Here is an 18,151-nt window from a genome sequence, read left to right on the forward strand (position 1 = left end):
CTTAGCTGTCCATTGTGTTCGATGATGACGCTTGCTCCGGGGGATGGGGGGATGGGGGGGTTGGGGGGGTGCCGGGGGGGGGCGGTTCAGCGTCGTTGACGCTGGTGCCACTTCATGTGGCTGTGGAGGCCGATGCGTGAGCCACACACTCGTCCACAGCTGGGGCAAGGGAACCCAGATGTTGGGGCAATGCCGGCAGCCCTCTGGTGTCGTTGGGCACGTCTTTCGGTCCTCCTCTGTTGGATGGTGTAATGTATTTGCTCGGTCACTCTGCCCAATATTATAACTCCTGTACATAAGAGTAATATCTTTTAGCAGTTCAGGTTAAGCACTTGCTGTCTAAATGTGATATTTTTTTACATTTCAATACATTTATATTGCAGATGTTCAAGGTGTGTTTATGTACTTTTGATTATTAAAACATTAATATAACATTGAGAGTAATAATGCCAAAAGATGGCAGTGTAAAATGTTTTTGAAGTAATAATTCTATCTGCTGTATCTGCATCTTTTTTAAAAGAATCCAGTGGCAAACTCCTCCACTTAAATGTGCATTTTACTAGTTTTTACAGTTGCTTTCATTCATTTTCACAAGAGTTCCAATGTGCAAATTTCTGTTGGCAAATGCAGCTGATAGGGAGAATGCAGAATGATCACTGCAGTGTACTTATTTCCTTTCATTACTGTAAACAATGATGGATTGAGTTTCCTTATTAATTCTTTTAGGATTTTTTTTGTTTTTTTTTTTTTGCTTTAATTTTCTGTATTTTCAGACAATAATATGCAATGATTAAACCTGAATTATTAAAATATCAAATGTTTTGCTGTTGTGATTTATTATTGTGTGATGTATTGAACTCCTGTGACACAGTAGTACTTATTTCATATTCTGTATGGGATTATGTTTGGGCTCAATTTGAGTAGATCAGCATGGGGCTAAAATCTGCAGTTGAAACAATGACATTCATCTACAGTAGTGGAAATAAAATCCATTATAAGAGAAGTTGTGTAGTGTCTGATGAATGCTTGCTTCTGTTGCTGTAGTGTAACCACAACTCAATACATTTTGAAAAGGCACTGCTTGTCTATTGAGCTGGTATGTTTATGTTACCTCTCAAATAAATGGTTTTCCTGAAGGTTTGACCTGGATCTGCTGCACATCAGTTGAATGGATTAGACCACTAAGCCAAAATCAGGGCAGAAGTGTGGTTTGCATGACATCCAGTCTCTGAGATGTTCCTTTGACCCTACAGTTTTTCTCATTTTTTCAGATGCATTTCTGATATCTGCAGTCACACATTACAAATGCATTACAGTATGTTATGATTGCTTTGGCTCAATGTGGAAAACTCAATTTGCCAAACTGACTGGCAAAATTCTTACCCTAAGACACTAATTGCAGTACCTACCCACAAAGTGCACAACTCTAAATCACACTCAGTTTTCACAATACAGTCGTCTCGTATTAGTACAATGTTCCAATGCTTATTGCTAGACATGCAGATTGTGAAATGAAATCAAGATGTTTGCAATTCTGTCTCATCACTTCCAGCAACATTGCCCAGGTGAGTCACATTGCAGCACGATTGGTAATCCCAACATAAAAGGCAGTTTTACAGCACTACATTCAGCAGTGTCTGACAACATGGAGCAGCCCAATGCAGTTGGTACTGATGGACGGGTCATGGCTGTGGCTGAGGTTGTGGTCAAGCAGGTAGGAGAAATATTGTTGTATCGAATGAATTTAGAGCCACAGTGATTGACCATGACCATGATTGAGCTTTTGGACTGAACATTGATAAGTCAATAATTTACTGCAACATGTGATACTCTAATTACATTGCAGGGTTATGTTGGTGTCATTTTATATTATTTCTGTTCAGTGACGAGCCTGTAAGCCATGCTAATCATTTTTATTAGAGACCGTGCAACTCTGTTTATCCAAAATGCCGGCTTATTCCACATGGGGGAAAATTGCGTTTGTGTTAGGTATTTGTGTGGCAATGTCTGTTCTGTCTGTTCTGATAATGTGATTATTTTTCTTCTATCAGATAAGGCCTGCTGGTGCAAGTGTGTAATGTTGCATTTGTATGTGTTATTTTTACTGTTTACGTGTCAAATGTCTAGAGTGTAAATGTTTCTGTTTAAATGATTGGTTGAATAACACATATCACCGCTATTTTCACCGACCATGTTAAACGTACTCACTCAGCTCCAAAGGCATGCTGATGTTAAACCCATATTCCAATCTGTTTGGAATGACACAAATTCTGCCTAGTCTGTTCAAACATCAGACATATTTTTAACTCTACATATTGTTTATGCCCTGCACCTGAACAAATTGGATGTGCCCATTCTACTGTACCATCTCCTTTGTAAGCTAAGAAGTTCCTTTCAGCTGACTACATCAGAATCTGTACTACTGGCGTTTTATGAGAGCTGAAAATGTACAACATTGTTAATCAGAAATGATATCTGGGTGGGTAAATTGCTGGATATGCTGTAGAACATACTTTGTCATTGATTTATAAATATACCGGTATATCCTGGGCTTTCACTGATGGTTTAATTGTGGTACATATAGCAGTGGCCTGATATGCATTCTACGTTTGCAGTTTGCTTCTACCTGACTGCTTCCCCCCAGCTGGGAAACAGAGGGGCACAACCCCCCCAGCAGGGAAACAGAGGGACACAACCCCCCCAGCAGGGAAGCAGAGGGGCACAAAACTCCCACCACCCCCCCCCCCCCCCCCCAGCAGGGAAACAGAGGGGTACAACCCCCCAGCATGGAAACAGAGGGGCACAACCCCCCAGAAGGGAAACAGAGGGACACAACCCCCCCAGCAGAGAAACAGAGGGGCACAGATAATTCTGGGTCATCCCACCATGGACAGCGCAGGAGAGGTAGCAGGTTTTAACAGTTTGCTAAGGTGGTCTGGGAGGATGGACAGCGTGGGAAAGTGTGATGGACCGATCACTCAGTGGGTCAGACTGGTGGAAGATACCACAAGCCAGGCTTAGCTTCCTGATCAGGGCCAATTATGACACCCTGCCTTCTCCCCAGAACGTGCGCTAATGGTTTGGTGCGGATGAGACCGTCCGCTCTGTGCTGCACCCAAACGAGGCCTCTGGCACGATCTGTCAGACTGTGAGACAGCTCCAGCACAGGGACACTGAGCAGGCCTCCAGCACAGGTACACAGAGGAGGCCTCCAGCATAGGGACACAGAGCAGGCCTCCGGCACAGGGACACAGAGCAGGCCTCCAGCACAGGGACACAGAGCAGGCCTCCGGCACGTTCTGTCAGGCTGTGAGACGGCTCCAGCACAGGGGAGGTATGACCAGCTGCTGCGGAAGCTTCTGGAATTACTAGAGACCAGCAGACAGGAGGCAAACAGAGATGCCTCTCCTGTGAAATAGCATCAAACCCACTTTGTGAGGCAAGCAGAGGAGGAGGGGACCGTAGGACACAAAGGTGGGAGTAGAGCCCTGGTTCCAGGCAGAGGGTGGAGCATGCGTGTAGATCTCAATCCACAGCTCTATTTCCCAAATGAAATCAGCACAGCGTTCCCGGGCGAAGGTGGGGCTCCTTATATGGAGATGTGGTCCACTCGGGCGAAGGTGGTGCTCCTTATATGGAGATGTGGTCCACTCGGGCGAAGGTGGTGCTCCTTATATGGAGATGTGGTCCTCTTGGGCGAAGGTGATGCTCCTTATATGGAAACGTGGTCCACTCGGGCAAAGGTGGTGCTCCTTATATGGAGACGTGGTCCACTCGGGTGAAGGTGGTGCTCCTTATGGAGCTCACCCTCCCATGGGAGGAGGGGGCAGAAGCAGCCTATGAGTGGAAACGCCTGAAGTACTCCGACCTGGCAGCGGAGTGTGAGAGTGTAAGGAGTGTAAGGAGGTCAGTTAGGGAGCGACAGTATATCCAGTGGAGGTGGGACGCTGGGGGTTCACCCGCCAGTCAGTGCTCTACCTTCTGGAGAACACGGGCATGGCAGGGGCAAGGCTGAGGAGGGCAGCTAGAGGGCTGGCTCAGAGGGGGGGGGAGAGTCGGCAAACACCCACTGCACCCAAAACAACAGCAGAGGGTGGCAGCTGGCCTTCTGGATCAGTTTGAGCCTCTTTGTGTCCCTGGAGTAGAGGCTCCCAGCCCAGCACACACAGGTGTAGAACAGGACACCGGCCACAATGATCTGGTAGAACATGGCCAGCATCCTGCTACACACACCGAAGGAGCGTAGCCTCCCCAGAAAGAAAAGAGCCTTCAGTCTAGTAGGGCCTCCAAAGACACAAACCACAGTATCAAACCATCTATCTATATGATCAGGTGAACATGGTGTATATGTGTTTGTGTGTGTTTGTGTGCATGTGTATGTGCATGTTGTGCATGTGTGTGCGTGTGTGTATTGATGCGCTGTGTACGTGCTCTGTGTGTACAATAAAAATGAGCATCTTCAGTGCATCAACCAGTGCAGTGTTTCTTTGAAATTACACCCCCATCCTCATGCTAAATGGAATTTAATAAAACCATTATGTGCCGTGGCAGGAGCTTGAAATAGTCGAAAATATCAGAGTATTTACTTTTGCTATCAGACCTGTGGGCTGTATTGGAATACTGGAAACACAAAGTGGATGCTTTCTGCCATCCGGTGGTCTTGTGACGCTACTACAAGGGACTGAACTCCAGAGGGTGAGACTCAAGGCAGAAGTTGGGAGTTTCTAAAACGTTGACTGCTTACTCCGGTTCCCTCTGTCTAATATAACATTTTTTGTAAAGATCTGAAACTAGGCCCTAATATAGGAAATCAGGAATGGGTGAAAATATTTTTCATGGCACTGTACATGAGGTAGACAGGTTTCCTTTAACAGGCTTTAATATAAGGGGCACCAGGGAGACACACACTACACAGCCTGCAGAGGAATTCTCAGAAGTTTGCTAATGCCACACACCAGTATGGAGTATATTATCTTAACAGGAGCGAGCTCGTCTGAGTAACTTTTTCCCTGTTGTAATTACATCAAACACCCATGTGATAGAGCCACAGCCATGACATGACCTTATGTTTAGTCTTAAGGCTTTCCTTTAAAAAAAAAAATCAGCTTCGGTATGATAACAAGCCTACACATTAATGGATTATTTTACTCTGCTTGGATGAGAAAAATAAACATTTACCACATTTCAGCTTGTGCGCGTGTATATTTTGTAATGGAATAGAACACAAAAGCTGTTTTTCATGCCGGAGGAAGACCTTTCATAAGCAGCTCTGACATGCAGTCATATGAGCGCCCAAGGGGGGTCGCTAGAGAGCGATGAAACGCAGATCCCTGTCTGACTGAACCCTCCCGTACCCTGGGCAACACAGGCACCAATCGTGCGTCGCCCTGTGGAGCTACCGGCCACAGTCGGCACTGGCACGGTCCGGATTCGACCCGAGGCCGTGAGGCTCATCCATGCACCTCAGCGTGGGGCCTTAACTAAATGAGCCATCCAGCAGCCCCAAGCCTAATTTCAATAAAATTACACCTTACCAGCATCTTGTGTTTCTGTTGTCACTTCACTTTTCAGTTGACTATCTGCTTTTCTCCTGCACAATCTTTGTTTCGGTTTTGTAGTATGGGCGTGGTTTTCTCTTTCTCTCTCTCTCCCCTCAGCTGATCACTCTCACCTGTTCTGGCCGCATTCTCATGCACTGGCTAATCACTCATTTCATTCACCTGTTCCCTGTTTGCATGTTCACGCTCCGTTCAATTATCTCTCATTTCACTCACCTGGCTTTTTTGGTATATATTCTCTGTTCCCCTGTTCTTCCTTGCCAGATTGTGCCTCCTGTTTACAGTGCCTTTCCAGCGTTTACCTCTCGTTAGTCTGACTCGTGTTTTGATCTTGCCTGTTTACCCGACCACCGATTTTTTGCCTGCCGACTTTGTTTTGCTGATTCCTGTTCTGACCTCCGCCTGTTTAACGACTTCGATTTTTGCCCCGGTGGATTTTTCTGGTTTTTGATCTTTGCACAAACTGACTACGAGACTGCCTGCTGTATTGTGTGCCTTTGAATTAAACATCTCCTTCGGGAGTTTCGACACTCAGTTGTACAAGTCTGCATTTGGGTCCACCACACCCCGACCCGTGACAGAACAATCTGGCCAGTATGGACCCAGCGGACCCAGAGCACCTGCGCAACGCCCTCGCCAGCCAAGGCAGCACTCGTGGGATGGCACGAGCAAGCCCTCCGTGAGATCCGGTATTCGCTGACAGCACTCGCTGGTCAGATGCAGCAGCTGACCACCCGCCTCCCGGCTCCCGCTCCCGAAGCCCCGAGGGCTCCTCCCGACCCGGTCCAGCTCTACACCCACGCAGCCCTCCTGCCCAGGGAGCCGCACATTCCTGCTCCGGAGCGCTACGCTGGAGACTTGGGGAAGTGCAAGGCGTTTCTAATGCAGTGTTCGCTCGCCTTCAACCAGCAACCCACCACTTACAACAACGATGGGAAAAAGATTTCTTGCATCGTGGGGCTGCTGAAGGGATCTGCATTAGACTGGGCCACAGCAGTTTGGGAGAGCCAACCTCCTACAAACTTCACCTGCTCCAGTTTCGTTGCAGAAATGCGAGAAGTCTCTGATCGCCCCGTTTGCGGGAGAGACCATAATCAGCGCCTGCTGTCGATGCGCCAGGGCACGCGCTGCGCGGCGGCATTTTCAGCTGAGTTCCGGACTATTGTTGCGGAATCAGGATGGAACGACACTGCGCTCCAGGGGGTCTTCAGAGACGGGTTGTCCGAGGCTTTGAAGGATGAACTGGCTGCAAGAGACGATCCCGACAACCTCGATGCCCTGATCGCGCTGCTGGCCATCAAGCTGGACAACCGCCCCCGTGAGCGCCGCAGAGAGACGGCCAGACGCCAACCCTCAGCGAGCCCTTCAGCGGCCAGACGGCCAGACGCCAACCCTCAGCGAGCCCTTCAGCGGCCAGACGGCCAGACGCCAACCCTCAGCGAGCCCTTCAGCGAGATTCAGTTCCAGTCCCGGTCCCGGCATCAGTGTACCCCCGAGTTCGACCGCGCCCCGCACGCCCAGCGAGGAGCCAGTGCAGCTCGGAAGAGCCCACCTCACGCAAACGGAGCGTATGCAGCGAATCAGGACGGGACTTCGCATTTACTGTGGCACAGCCGGTCACGTATTATCCTCCTGTCCTATTCGGCCAAAAGATATTAGAGTGGGGACCCTGGTGAGCCGTACCACTTCCCCTCCTACCGCCCAGTCTAGCCTACTGCTCGATGCCACACTGGTTCAGGACCAACAACCCCTCAGGCTACAGGCGTTGGTCGACTCTGGCGCCGACAAGAATTTCTTGGACGCCGAACTGGTCGCTCATTTTTTGCCTGCCGACTTTGTTTTGCTGATTCCTGTTGCCTTCCGATTCTGTACTTTTGCCCCGGTGGATTTTTCTGGTTTTTGATCTTTGCACAAACTGACTATGAGACTGCCTGCTGCATCGTGTACCTTTTGAAGGTACGCAATTGTCCAAGTCTGCATTTGGGTCCACCACACTGCAACCCGTGACACATCTATAAGAAATGCTAACTACCATACAATATGCCAAATAATCTCTGAATTGATAGGAACCACTCAAAGCAGGTACATGAGGCAGACAGGAAATCATCAGGTCAGACGACATGTTCCCACTGTAACAGAATTTAGTACAATATGCACCAGGGAAATACCCACTACACAGCATGCAGTGGCATTCTCCAAAGACTCACTAAGTTATCTCAGTCTTGATAGTAGTTTATAAGCATCACACCTCATATGGTCACATCTCACAGGCATGAAGGCTCTGTCTGTGGTCACACACGCATGTTACATCAGTAATTAGGCATCTCAGCACACAACACAACAGCACAGTATAGTGCCTGGGACGGGGGCGGTATATCACCATGGTGGGTGCCAGAGCGTTTCGGGTCCTCTCAGGAGTGCACTCGGGACAGCCCTGAGCTGCATTCCATCCTCCCCGTAGCTCTCCATCGCTCCTCTCCCTCATCGCCACGGTAACTGGGAATGTGGAGACTGGGACAAGACTGCAGGCCTAGGCAGAAGTGGCCAGGAGTGCATACAGAAATACAGAAACATACACTTCCCTTCACTACCTTAAGCCTCCAAGCAGCTGTACACCGCAGAACACAGTCTGAAGTGCATTAATCACTGCAGGTTTGCCACTGAATCTACAGGAACTGAGGCAGAGCAGTGAAAGAATGGGCAGTGATTCACTATGTGCGCTCATATAGACATGAAAACTGTTTCTCTGATCGATCAAACATTGTCTGAATTATTTGTAAAACATTTTAGTTTACAGCCATATCTGCTGCAATTACTAAGGCATAAGTACACTTATGTAGTCCTGGAAATGACTGAGTTTTGGTCTGATGGGCACTTCCTCGCTTGAACCAGAATCCACTGTTTGGGCTGTTCACAAAGGCCGATAACAGAATAAGCACAGCAAGTACATGACGCTGTAACGTTCTGAGTGTTCTGAGAGCTAGCCTTGTCATAACTTGTCACTAGATGGGTTACAGTAGCTTTCTCTGGTCAGAGCGTCACAGGCATCAGCATGACGGTTGGCTTTTTGTGTATTACTGTTGCTCTACGAGTATCATCAAATTGTCATTGTTGTAGACATCATAAATGGTTGCATGATTTCAGCAAAAACAGGGACACTGATGTTTCTTATTTTTAAGGGACCTTCTATGTTGTGTAAAATTATGGATTCAGTGTTGGCTTTTTTTTTTTTTTACCTAAACAATTTTTATAAGGAAAATATAACAAAAGCAAATGAGGAAGCATCCATCGAAAGCCAAATCAACACTCAAGAGAAGTAAAAATCATCTTTTTAAAAAATGAAAAAAAAAACAAGCAGAAAAGAAAACAAAAAATTGAATAATAATAATGACAGCATTGCTACTTAAAAAAAAATGTATGGAGGGATCGTGGACTGTGTGGTGTATGCGGATTTGTGTGTATAAGTAAGACTGTTCACTGTCATATTTATTTTTGCAATTTCTGTTATGACAGGCTCTATGTATGTGCATACATACTCACAAAGAAAGACACAGTTATGCACAGTTATCTGATCAATGCAAAATATTCATATTTACAGTATCTGTTCAATGCACAATATTTAGTTTCTCAATTCAACGAATAATATTCACATTGACAGATACCTTGTTATGTTAGTCCTGTAGTTTTATTTTTACTTTTGGAAGCCAAAATAAACATATTGACGCTGAATGCACCTTAACTAACATAACAACATAGATATGGTTGAGGGTTCAGTGAAAAAGAAATCAAAAACATATTATTTCCACCCGGAATGGGAGCATGAATCTCTTTTCACGTCAGCGAATGAGAAGACTATATGCCTCATATGCCCACAGGCGGTAGCCTTGCCAAAACGTAGCAAAAAAAAAAAATTTGTATCACAGGCATTTTCAATCTTATAATCACTCATGCAGCCAGTTTAAAATGAGAAAATTACTCACTCTGCTGTTTGTGCCACTGTGTGCATCACATTGAACATGGAAAACAGAAGGAAAAGTAGAGAAAGGTCTGAAGAGATTAGAAAAAAGGTAATAGCCAAGCATGGTCAACGTAAAGGTTACAAGACCATCTCCAAAGAGCTTGATGTTCCTGTGACCACTGTTACCAATATTATTATTATTATATAAGTTTAAGGCCCATGGAACTGTATCCAACATCTCTGGACGTGGTCGCAAGAGGAAAATTGAACAGAAGGATTGCTCGAACGGTCGAGAAAGAACCAAGGAAAACTTCAATACAGATCCAAGCTGATCTTCAGGTTCAAGGTACAATAGTTTCGCACCATCTGTCACTGTCTGAATGAAAATAGGCTCCATGGTAGAAGACCCAGGAAGACCCCACTTCTAAGAGGGAAACACATAAAAGCCAGACTGGACTTTGCCAAAATGCATGTTGACAAGCCACAGTCCTTCTGACCCGGCTTGGGAACGACTACTCCAGCTCCCCACATCACACAGCCGTTTTTTACACTCAGCTCATCTTTACGAGCAGTGTATGGTGCAGACTCAGTCCCCTCTTGCTCTGGCAGCCAACCTCTCTGCACCATTTCTCTCACTCTTGAGAGCGCTCTCACTTGTTCTGCTGTCACCGGTGTGACGTCTGATGTGTCCAACATGAGCGCTCTCTCCTCTGGCTCTTTGGGACCTGGGTTCTCCGGCAAGGGTAGGCGACTCAGGGCGTCAGCGTTGCCGTGGTATTTCCCTGCCTCGTAAACGATGGTGTACTCGTATGCCATCAAAATCACGGCCCAACGTCGGATTCGGGGAGGGACACGATCTGTGGGATTGCTTTCATCTCATTGAAAAGTGACAAGAGGGGTTTGTGATATGTCACAATTGTAAATGGATGCCCGTATAGGTATTTGTGGAATCTTCGGACCCCGAAGATGACTGCAAGCCCCTCCTTGTCTGGTTGAGAGTAGTTCCTCTCTGCTGAGGTGAGTGTGCGGGACATGAATCCTATAGGTCTCTCTGTTCCATTAGACATCTCATCCTGTCTACGACCTTATGGTAATGATTTCATAGCCTGTATTTAAGAGCAAGACACATTAAAACTAACAAACAAGTTTGTTTCTGTGGAGGGGTGGTGTGGTTAGGGTGCCATCTGTAGGCGGACAGGGAGCGGTTTAGCTGGCACTGCAACCCCAGGTGTGTACAATTAGCAATGAATTGTCACTGCACACACCTGGGGTTGAAATGCCAGCTAAACCGCTCCCTCTTCAACTGCAGAGGGCGCCCTAAGCACACCACCCCTCCACAGTTTCATTTCTTGTTTTCATAGTTGATAATCACATGCTTACAGAACACAAAATAACAAGCTAAAAGGTTTTACGGCTTCTTCCCTCAGAATGGTCAGTGCTGAACTAACGCTGACCGCGTGCATTTCAGATTGAGTACGCTGTGCATGTGTGGGAAATGCACCGTGTGCATTTCAGTTTGAGTACGCTGTGTCTGTGTGGGAAATGCACCGTGTGCATTTCAGATTGAGTACGCTGTGTCTGTGTGGGAAATGCACCGCATGCATTTCAGATTGAGTACGCTGTGTCTGTGTTGGAAATGCACCATGTGCATTTCAGTTTGAGTACACTGTGTCTGTGTGGGAAATGCACCGTGTGCATTTCAGATTGAGTACGCTGTGTCTGTGTTGGAAATGCACCGTGTGCATTTCAGATTGAGTACGCTGTGTCTGTGTGGGAAATGCACCATGTGCATTTCAGTTTGAGTACGCCGTGTCTGTGTGGGAAATGCACCGTGTGCATTTCAGTTTGAGTACGCTGTGTCTGTGTTTGAAATGGACCATGTGCATTTCAGTTTGAGTACGCTGTGTCTGTGTTGGAAATGCAGCTCAGTGATTGCCCACTGTGTGTACAGCAGGCCCCTGTTAAAGGCAGTGTGGAGATGAAGGGGGTGCAGAGGGTGGAGTTGGGGACCCTGCTGCAGGTCACCCAGGCCTTGGAGGCGGTGGTGGGCCCGTGCTTCGGTCCGTCCGGGGGCCAGGTCCTCTTCACCCGCGACTCTGGAGAGGTCCTCATCACCAGGGATGGCCGGAGGATCCTTACCTTGCTTCGGCTTGACCATCCCGTTGCCAGGTAACAGGCCCCAGAATCTGTTCTCCCTCTTACTGAAATACAGCACAGCCAACAACCTGGGGCTTCTTCCATTCCTCCAGCTCAGAAAACATTTTTTCACCACTACGTCTTACTGCAGTATGGACAGTTCGATGTTGGGGATGTGACGTTTGCACTATAAATGAGAAACGAAAGTATACAAGTGGAAAAAGCTGTTTGAGTAACAGTGTGTAAATCATACTGTGTGCATAACAGTGTGTGAATCATACTGTGTGAGTAACAGTGTGTGAATCATACTGTGTGAGTAACAGTGTGTAAATCATACTGTGTACATGACAGTGTGTGAATCATACTGTGTAAGTAACAGTGTGTAAATCATACTGTGTACATGACAGTGTGTGAATCATACTGTGTAAGTAACAGTGTGTAAATCATACTGTGTGCGTAACAGTGTGTAAAACATACTGTGAGCGTAACAGTTTGTAAATCATATGGTGTGAGTAACTGTGTAAATCATACTGGGTGAGTAACAGTGTGTAAATCATACTGTGAGCGTAACAGTTTGTAAATCATATGGTGTGAGTAACTGTGTAATTCATACTGTATGAGTAATAGTGTGTATGAGTGACTGTGTAAATCATACTGCGTGAGTAACAGTGTGTAAATAGTACTGTGTGATTACCAATGTGTATGAGTAACTGTGTAAATCATTCTGTATGAGTAATAGTGAGTAAAAGACTATGGATAGAGATGTGTGTGCTGATAATGGTGTTGTGTTGTGCCTGTGACAGAGTCCTGGTGGGATGTGTATCAGCACACTGTAAGATCACGGGTGATGGAGCCAAGTCCTTCCTTCTCCTGCTGGGGGCGCTTCTGCGGGGTATCCACGGCGACCATCTCCACGGCATTCAGGCCCGCCGCGTGGCTCACATTCTGCTTTCCTTCCAGACGCTCGTTTTGGATGGCGTGATCGGGCAGGGCCTCGCCCCTCGCGCCCTGTCCCTTCTCCAGGACCCCGCCCACCTGCGCCCGCTCACGGACGCCTACTTCCGGGGAAAGACGGCGAGCTCCCACTGGGGGGTCCTGAGCCAGACGGCCTGCGAGTTCTACCGCAGGTGGCGGTGTGAGCAGGACTGCACCGGCGTGACCCTGATCGCCCGCCACTTCGCCGCGCTCCACACGCCCGTACCAGGCCTGCCCGTGAGCCGGTCCCGGGTCCTCCAGGGCCTGGTGATCCACAGAGACTTTGCGGTGCGTTGCCCTGGCGACGGGCCGCTCCGAGCGCTGGCCACAAGCGTGCCGCTCCAGTCCCCTCTGGCGCCCCCTGGCGTCTCTCTGAACCTGGCGAGCGCGGCGCAGGCGCAGAGGTGCTGCGGCGGGGTGGGCGGGAGGGCAGAGCGGGGCGTGGCCTGCCTGCGCAGGCTGAGGGTGGGGCTGCTGCTCTCGGCAGCGAAGCAGTCGGAGCTGGCGCTGGACCTCGCTCGGCGGGCCGGCCTGTCCGTGGTGGAGTGCGTGGACAGTGACGAGCTGGCGCTGTTCTGTCGGCTGGCGGGGGCGGAGCTCTTTGCCGACCCCGGTGACTGGAGCCTGATTGGAGAGGAGCACGTTGCCACGGTGACATTCTGCAAGCCCGTGGTGCTGGGTCCCGACAGGTTGGCCCACGTGGGCTTCCCAGAGGGGCGGGGCTTGGCACCGCACTGCCTGGTTCTGTGCGGGCCCAGTCCCGGCCTGGCGGAGCAGTGCAGCACGGCCTTCTGCGGACTGTTCCGGATGCTTCAGCGCGTGTACGAGCCTGTCCTGTCGCATCACGCACATGGTCCTGTCCAATCACATCACCCGCAGGGCAGGGAGGAGGACAGTGAGAACGTAGCTCATTACATGGTCAAACAACCCGGCCTACACAATGGCACAAGGTTAGATAGAGCACCCGCCAGCATGAGGGACAATGCCCACCTGAGCACTGACAGCACAGAGGCTGGAGGGCCACAGGCCATTATTGGGGACCCAAACAGGGGTGAGGGGCCACAGGTCCTCATTAGCGACCCAAGCAGGGGTGAGGGGCCACAGGCCCTCATTAGTGACCCAAACAGGGGTGAGGGGCCACAGGTCCTCATTAGTGACTCAAACAGGGGTGAGGGGCCACAGGCCCTCATTAGTGACTCAAACAGGGATGAGGGGCCACAGGTCAGCATTAGGGACCCAAACAGGGGTGAGGGGCCACAGGTCAGCATTAGGGACCCAAACAGGGGTGAGGGGCCACAGGTCAGCATTAGGGACCCAAACAGGGGTGAGGGGCCACTATGTGCAGAACCTGAACATCCAATTCCAGCCTGGCTACGAAATGGCAAGGCATCAGGAGAGCGGCCAGGCGTCCATTTTGGGGAAGGGAAAGAAGGAGCATTGGGGAACCGTACCCGAGAAACAGGCCCCGCCTCTTCAGGTGTCCTAATAGAGGCAGGCAGCGTGCTACCAGCAGGGGGCGCGTTTGAGTTCGTACTGCACCACTGCCTCCTGCAGCAGGCCTCCCAGCGGCGCTGCCCCGACCTGCGCGCGGCCTGCCGGCTGGTGGCGGGGGCCGTACTGAGCGTGCCCAGGCGGCTGTACCCCGGCCCACGCTTCCTGGATGCCCAGTCACACTTCCTGAGGGCCTCTGGGGCCGCCCCCCCCAGCTGGAGGGTTCGGGGGCTGGAGTCCCTGGCCTGTAAATACCAGCTCCTCCTCTCCGTCCTGCACACTGCGTCAAGCCTGCTGTCCGTGGACCTCATCCTTCACACCCACATCCGCAGCCAGGCGGAACACAGCCAGGAGGAGGAAGAGGAGGCAGAAGAGTAGAAATGTTCTGTCAATCCTGTTTTTCATTATGCACAAATTTGAATGGCTGTATGTATTTATACAAGTTCCAGGTCCTCCCATGTGATAGTATATTCATACCTTAAGTATGTGAAATTGGGGCGGCAGGTATGCCATCCTGCAAAGTTACGTGTTGGTGGGGTGGCATGCCCCATACATATACAGCACCGAGAGTTCGGCACTTTTCAGGGTTTCCTTACAGAAATAACCACAATGACCACAGACTCAACCCTTAAAAACATTCATTTCTGTACCTTCTGACCTCACACGTCCACAAAATAAAGCCCCAGACTTAGTGGATTTAGTGTTTTCTTCTTCCTGCCTGATTACATCATCACAAATGCCCCAGAATAGGTTGCCTCGTTGGACATACATACAGGTGCATACGTTTAAAAAATTTGCAGCCCCAACATCTGTTTTCCTCGTAGCTCACTGGGTAGCACGTTTGCCAATGGAACATTATGGACGAGTGACAGAGCCCAGTTCAAATCCCCCCCTCAGACTCAAGCAAACCTCTAACTCATTAAACTGGCTGGTTGGCTAACTAAAAAAAACATTTAAGCTATTGCTTTTGCATCGGTTATGTCTTTGCGGGAAACATATTTCTGAAATCCAAATAAAATACACCCACTTTAGACAGTTCCGCTTTCTGCATTTTCACCGAGTTTAATGTTAGCTACCTTGTTAACGAGACGACAGACCGAGTGTATTATGTTAGTGCAGGTACGGACGCCTCTGAAATTAAGTACAATCTGTGTTGCAATTCGGTATAGAAACTGGCGCAAGATAATGACTTCCTCACACCAGGTATATCGATTTTCTTTAAGTCAGAATGGTTCACATTCACTGTTGCGCCTGTACTGATAAGTACTTTTTAACTACTGTAGCTGCCCACATTTCTAAATTAATGTTATCTAGCCCTATAGATCCTCTGCCAATATACAAACAATTAGTAGGTCTCTTGTGTACAATAGCCCATTAAAAAACACTTCAGTCTAAAAAATATGACCTACACCATTTGAACTAATGACCTGCTGACAGTTCTTTGTATGTGTGAGTAACTTGCTGGTTGAGGAACTGTGCTTGCATTCCTAAAGGTTTCAGGTTCGATTTCCAGGTAGGACACAGGCTGTTATACCTGTAAGCAGAATAATTCACCTGAATTGCTTCAATATGTAGACAGCTGTATAAATTGATACTATGTAAAAATACCAAATATAGTGTGAAATTGCTCTAAATAATGGCGTGTGGTAAAAATGGTTGTAATATCTGGAGTATTTTAAAGGGTTCTGTAGTTACGATTGTTGTCACTGATTATTTTTCCTCCCTGACAGTTAATTTTCTGCCCCATCCCACATCTTCATGAAAGTGCAAGAGAGAGTGTATGTGTGTGTGGGTTCATGTGTGTGTGTGGCCACATCTGTGTGTGTGCGCAGATGCGCACCTGGACTACACCTCTCTGCCCCTGTAATGGACATTTTATGACTACCCTCTACCGACCCTTTATTCCGGGCCATCATCACCGCTGTGCCTCCTGTTTATACTATGTATAATTACCACTGAGGCCACTGGTTAGGCAGTATTTATATTATCTATATTCTTACAGTTCTTATAATTACACTTATACTGCATTTATATTTATCACTGCTTTTATTGTGCTTTTATTCTGTTTTTTTTTTAGGTTTCGAGACTGTGTTGTATTTTGTGTTAGCACCTTGGACCGTGAGGAACGACATTTCGTTCCCTTATACTATGTATGTGGAAATGACAATTAAACTTGAAACTTGTTTGTGCGCATTTCTGTGCATTTTTTGTGCGCGCACGCATGCGCATCTGTGTGTACGCGTGCGTGTATGCGTGTAAGCATGCGTTTGTGCGTATGCGCATCTGTGTGTGCGTGTGCATGTATGCGTGTAAGCGTGCGTTTGTGCGCATGCGCATCTGTGTGTGCGTGTGCATGTATGCGTGTAAGCATGCGTTTGTGCGTACGCGCATCTCTGTGTGCGCGTGTGCATGTATGCGTGTAAGCATGCGTTTGTGCGTATGCGCATCTGTGTGTGTGCATGTGCATGTATGTGTGCAAGCGTGCGTTTCTGAGGGATTGGTTATGCTGGCTCAGTGAGGGATTGCTAGAATGTAGGCATTTAGCAGAAACTTGTCCAGAGCAACTTCAACACACAACCTACATTTTTTATATATACTGCCTTCCAGAATTATTTTTACACTTGATAAAAGTGAACAAAGAAGGCTCTATAAATAAGCAAGCAATGAGCTATGTGTATAAAATGTTTAAAAAGGGGGGTATTTTCTTCAAAATAATAATAATAATAATTATATATATATATATATATATATATATATATATATATATATATATATACAATTATTATTATCATTATTATTATATACTGTGTTGTGTGGTTGTAGTAGAATGGATTAGAATGTGTTGTGTGATTTTACTAGAATGGATTAGAGTGTGCTGTGTGGTCGTAGTAGAAGATATTAGAATGTGCTGTGTGATTGTAGTTGAATAGATTAGAATGTGTTGTGTGATTGTAGTAGAATGGATTAGAATGTGCTGTGTGATTGTAGTAGAATGGATTAGAATGTGCTGTGTGATTGGTTGCTTTTCTCACTCCTTGCAGGGCCTGGAGCCCAGATCATGCTATCAGTGGCCGGAGGATTGATTGGCCTCTTTTTTCTGACAGCACTGGGTGTGCGTGCAGCACATGCTATAACACAGCACAACCCCAGACATCAATAAAATGTGTATACCTGCACTGTTTAGTCCGTCCTCTGTGCTACTGTACAAACAGCACTGTGTCCTTATTCTCCCTGTGTAACTGTGTACAATAGCACTGTGTCCTTATTCTCTTGTGTAACTGTGTACAGACAGGACTGTGTCCATATTCTCTGTGTAACTGTGTACAAACAAAACTGTGTCTTTATTCTCTCTGTGTAACTGTGTACAGACAGCACTGTGTCTTTATTCTCTCTCTGTAACTGTGTACAGACAGCACTGTGTCCTTATTCTCTCTGTGTAAGTGTGTACAAACAGGCACTGTTTCAAACACTGCAATCTAGAGATAAGGAGGGCATCTGATTTTGGTGTCCTCCCCTCTAACTGACTCTCTGTTTGTGTTCCAACCTTTATACTCTGTAACTTTGGCAGTGCGCCACCATGACATTGCTGTTCAATGCATGAAATTTTTTGGTCAAACTTGTCCGTGGTTTTACAGAAGATATTGTAGCCAATTAAGTGAACGTGCAGATGGTACATCATAATGCAGTGTATATGTTCGGCGAACGCTGGGTAGATGTGGTTGTTGATAAGTAATAGACAAATATTAGTGAGCAAAATAGCACAGTTCAGAAACTTGCTTCCAGTGGGGCTTGAACCAGGGACCCTGTAATCCATAGACCATGACATTGACCACTCAGCCAAAGGAACTCACTGCTGAGATAGGAAATGTTTTAGAGTAAAAAGATATGTCTATTTTGCGTGTGTATTTGAGATTTTGATTGGATTGTGTAGGTGAAGGATTGGCTGGTGTTGGTAAAATGTCCAATGGGGAGACATTTTGTGGGTGGGCTAGGTGGCAGGAAGAAGGAGGAGGAGAAGAAGGAGAAAACGCAA

General features: G+C 47.5%; 2 protein-coding genes across 5 annotated transcripts in view; both read left to right on the plus strand.

The window, feature by feature from the left end:
* Nucleotides 1-14,714, plus strand: part of LOC118218915 (Bardet-Biedl syndrome 10 protein homolog) — an 82,199-nt gene extending 67,485 nt beyond the window's left edge. For 2 of the 3 annotated variants that reach the window (XM_035401670.1, XM_035401671.1), the window contains exons 2-3: nucleotides 11,468-11,685; nucleotides 12,456-14,714. In XM_035401670.1, the coding sequence (XP_035257561.1) occupies nucleotides 11,468-11,685; nucleotides 12,456-14,496 (2,259 nt within the window). In that variant the 3' untranslated portion in view covers nucleotides 14,497-14,714. The remainder of the gene's footprint in view (nucleotides 1-11,467; nucleotides 11,686-12,455) is intronic. The other variant, XM_035401669.1, reaches the window with a different exon arrangement.
* The window catches only part of LOC118218904, a 284,420-nt gene that overhangs the window by 141,042 nt on the left and 125,227 nt on the right, over nucleotides 1-18,151 (plus strand). The gene's annotated exons all lie outside the window — the stretch shown is intronic.

Source organism: Anguilla anguilla, chromosome 19 (genome assembly GCF_013347855.1).
Source record: "Anguilla anguilla isolate fAngAng1 chromosome 19, fAngAng1.pri, whole genome shotgun sequence".
Taxonomy (NCBI): domain Eukaryota; kingdom Metazoa; phylum Chordata; class Actinopteri; order Anguilliformes; family Anguillidae; genus Anguilla; species Anguilla anguilla.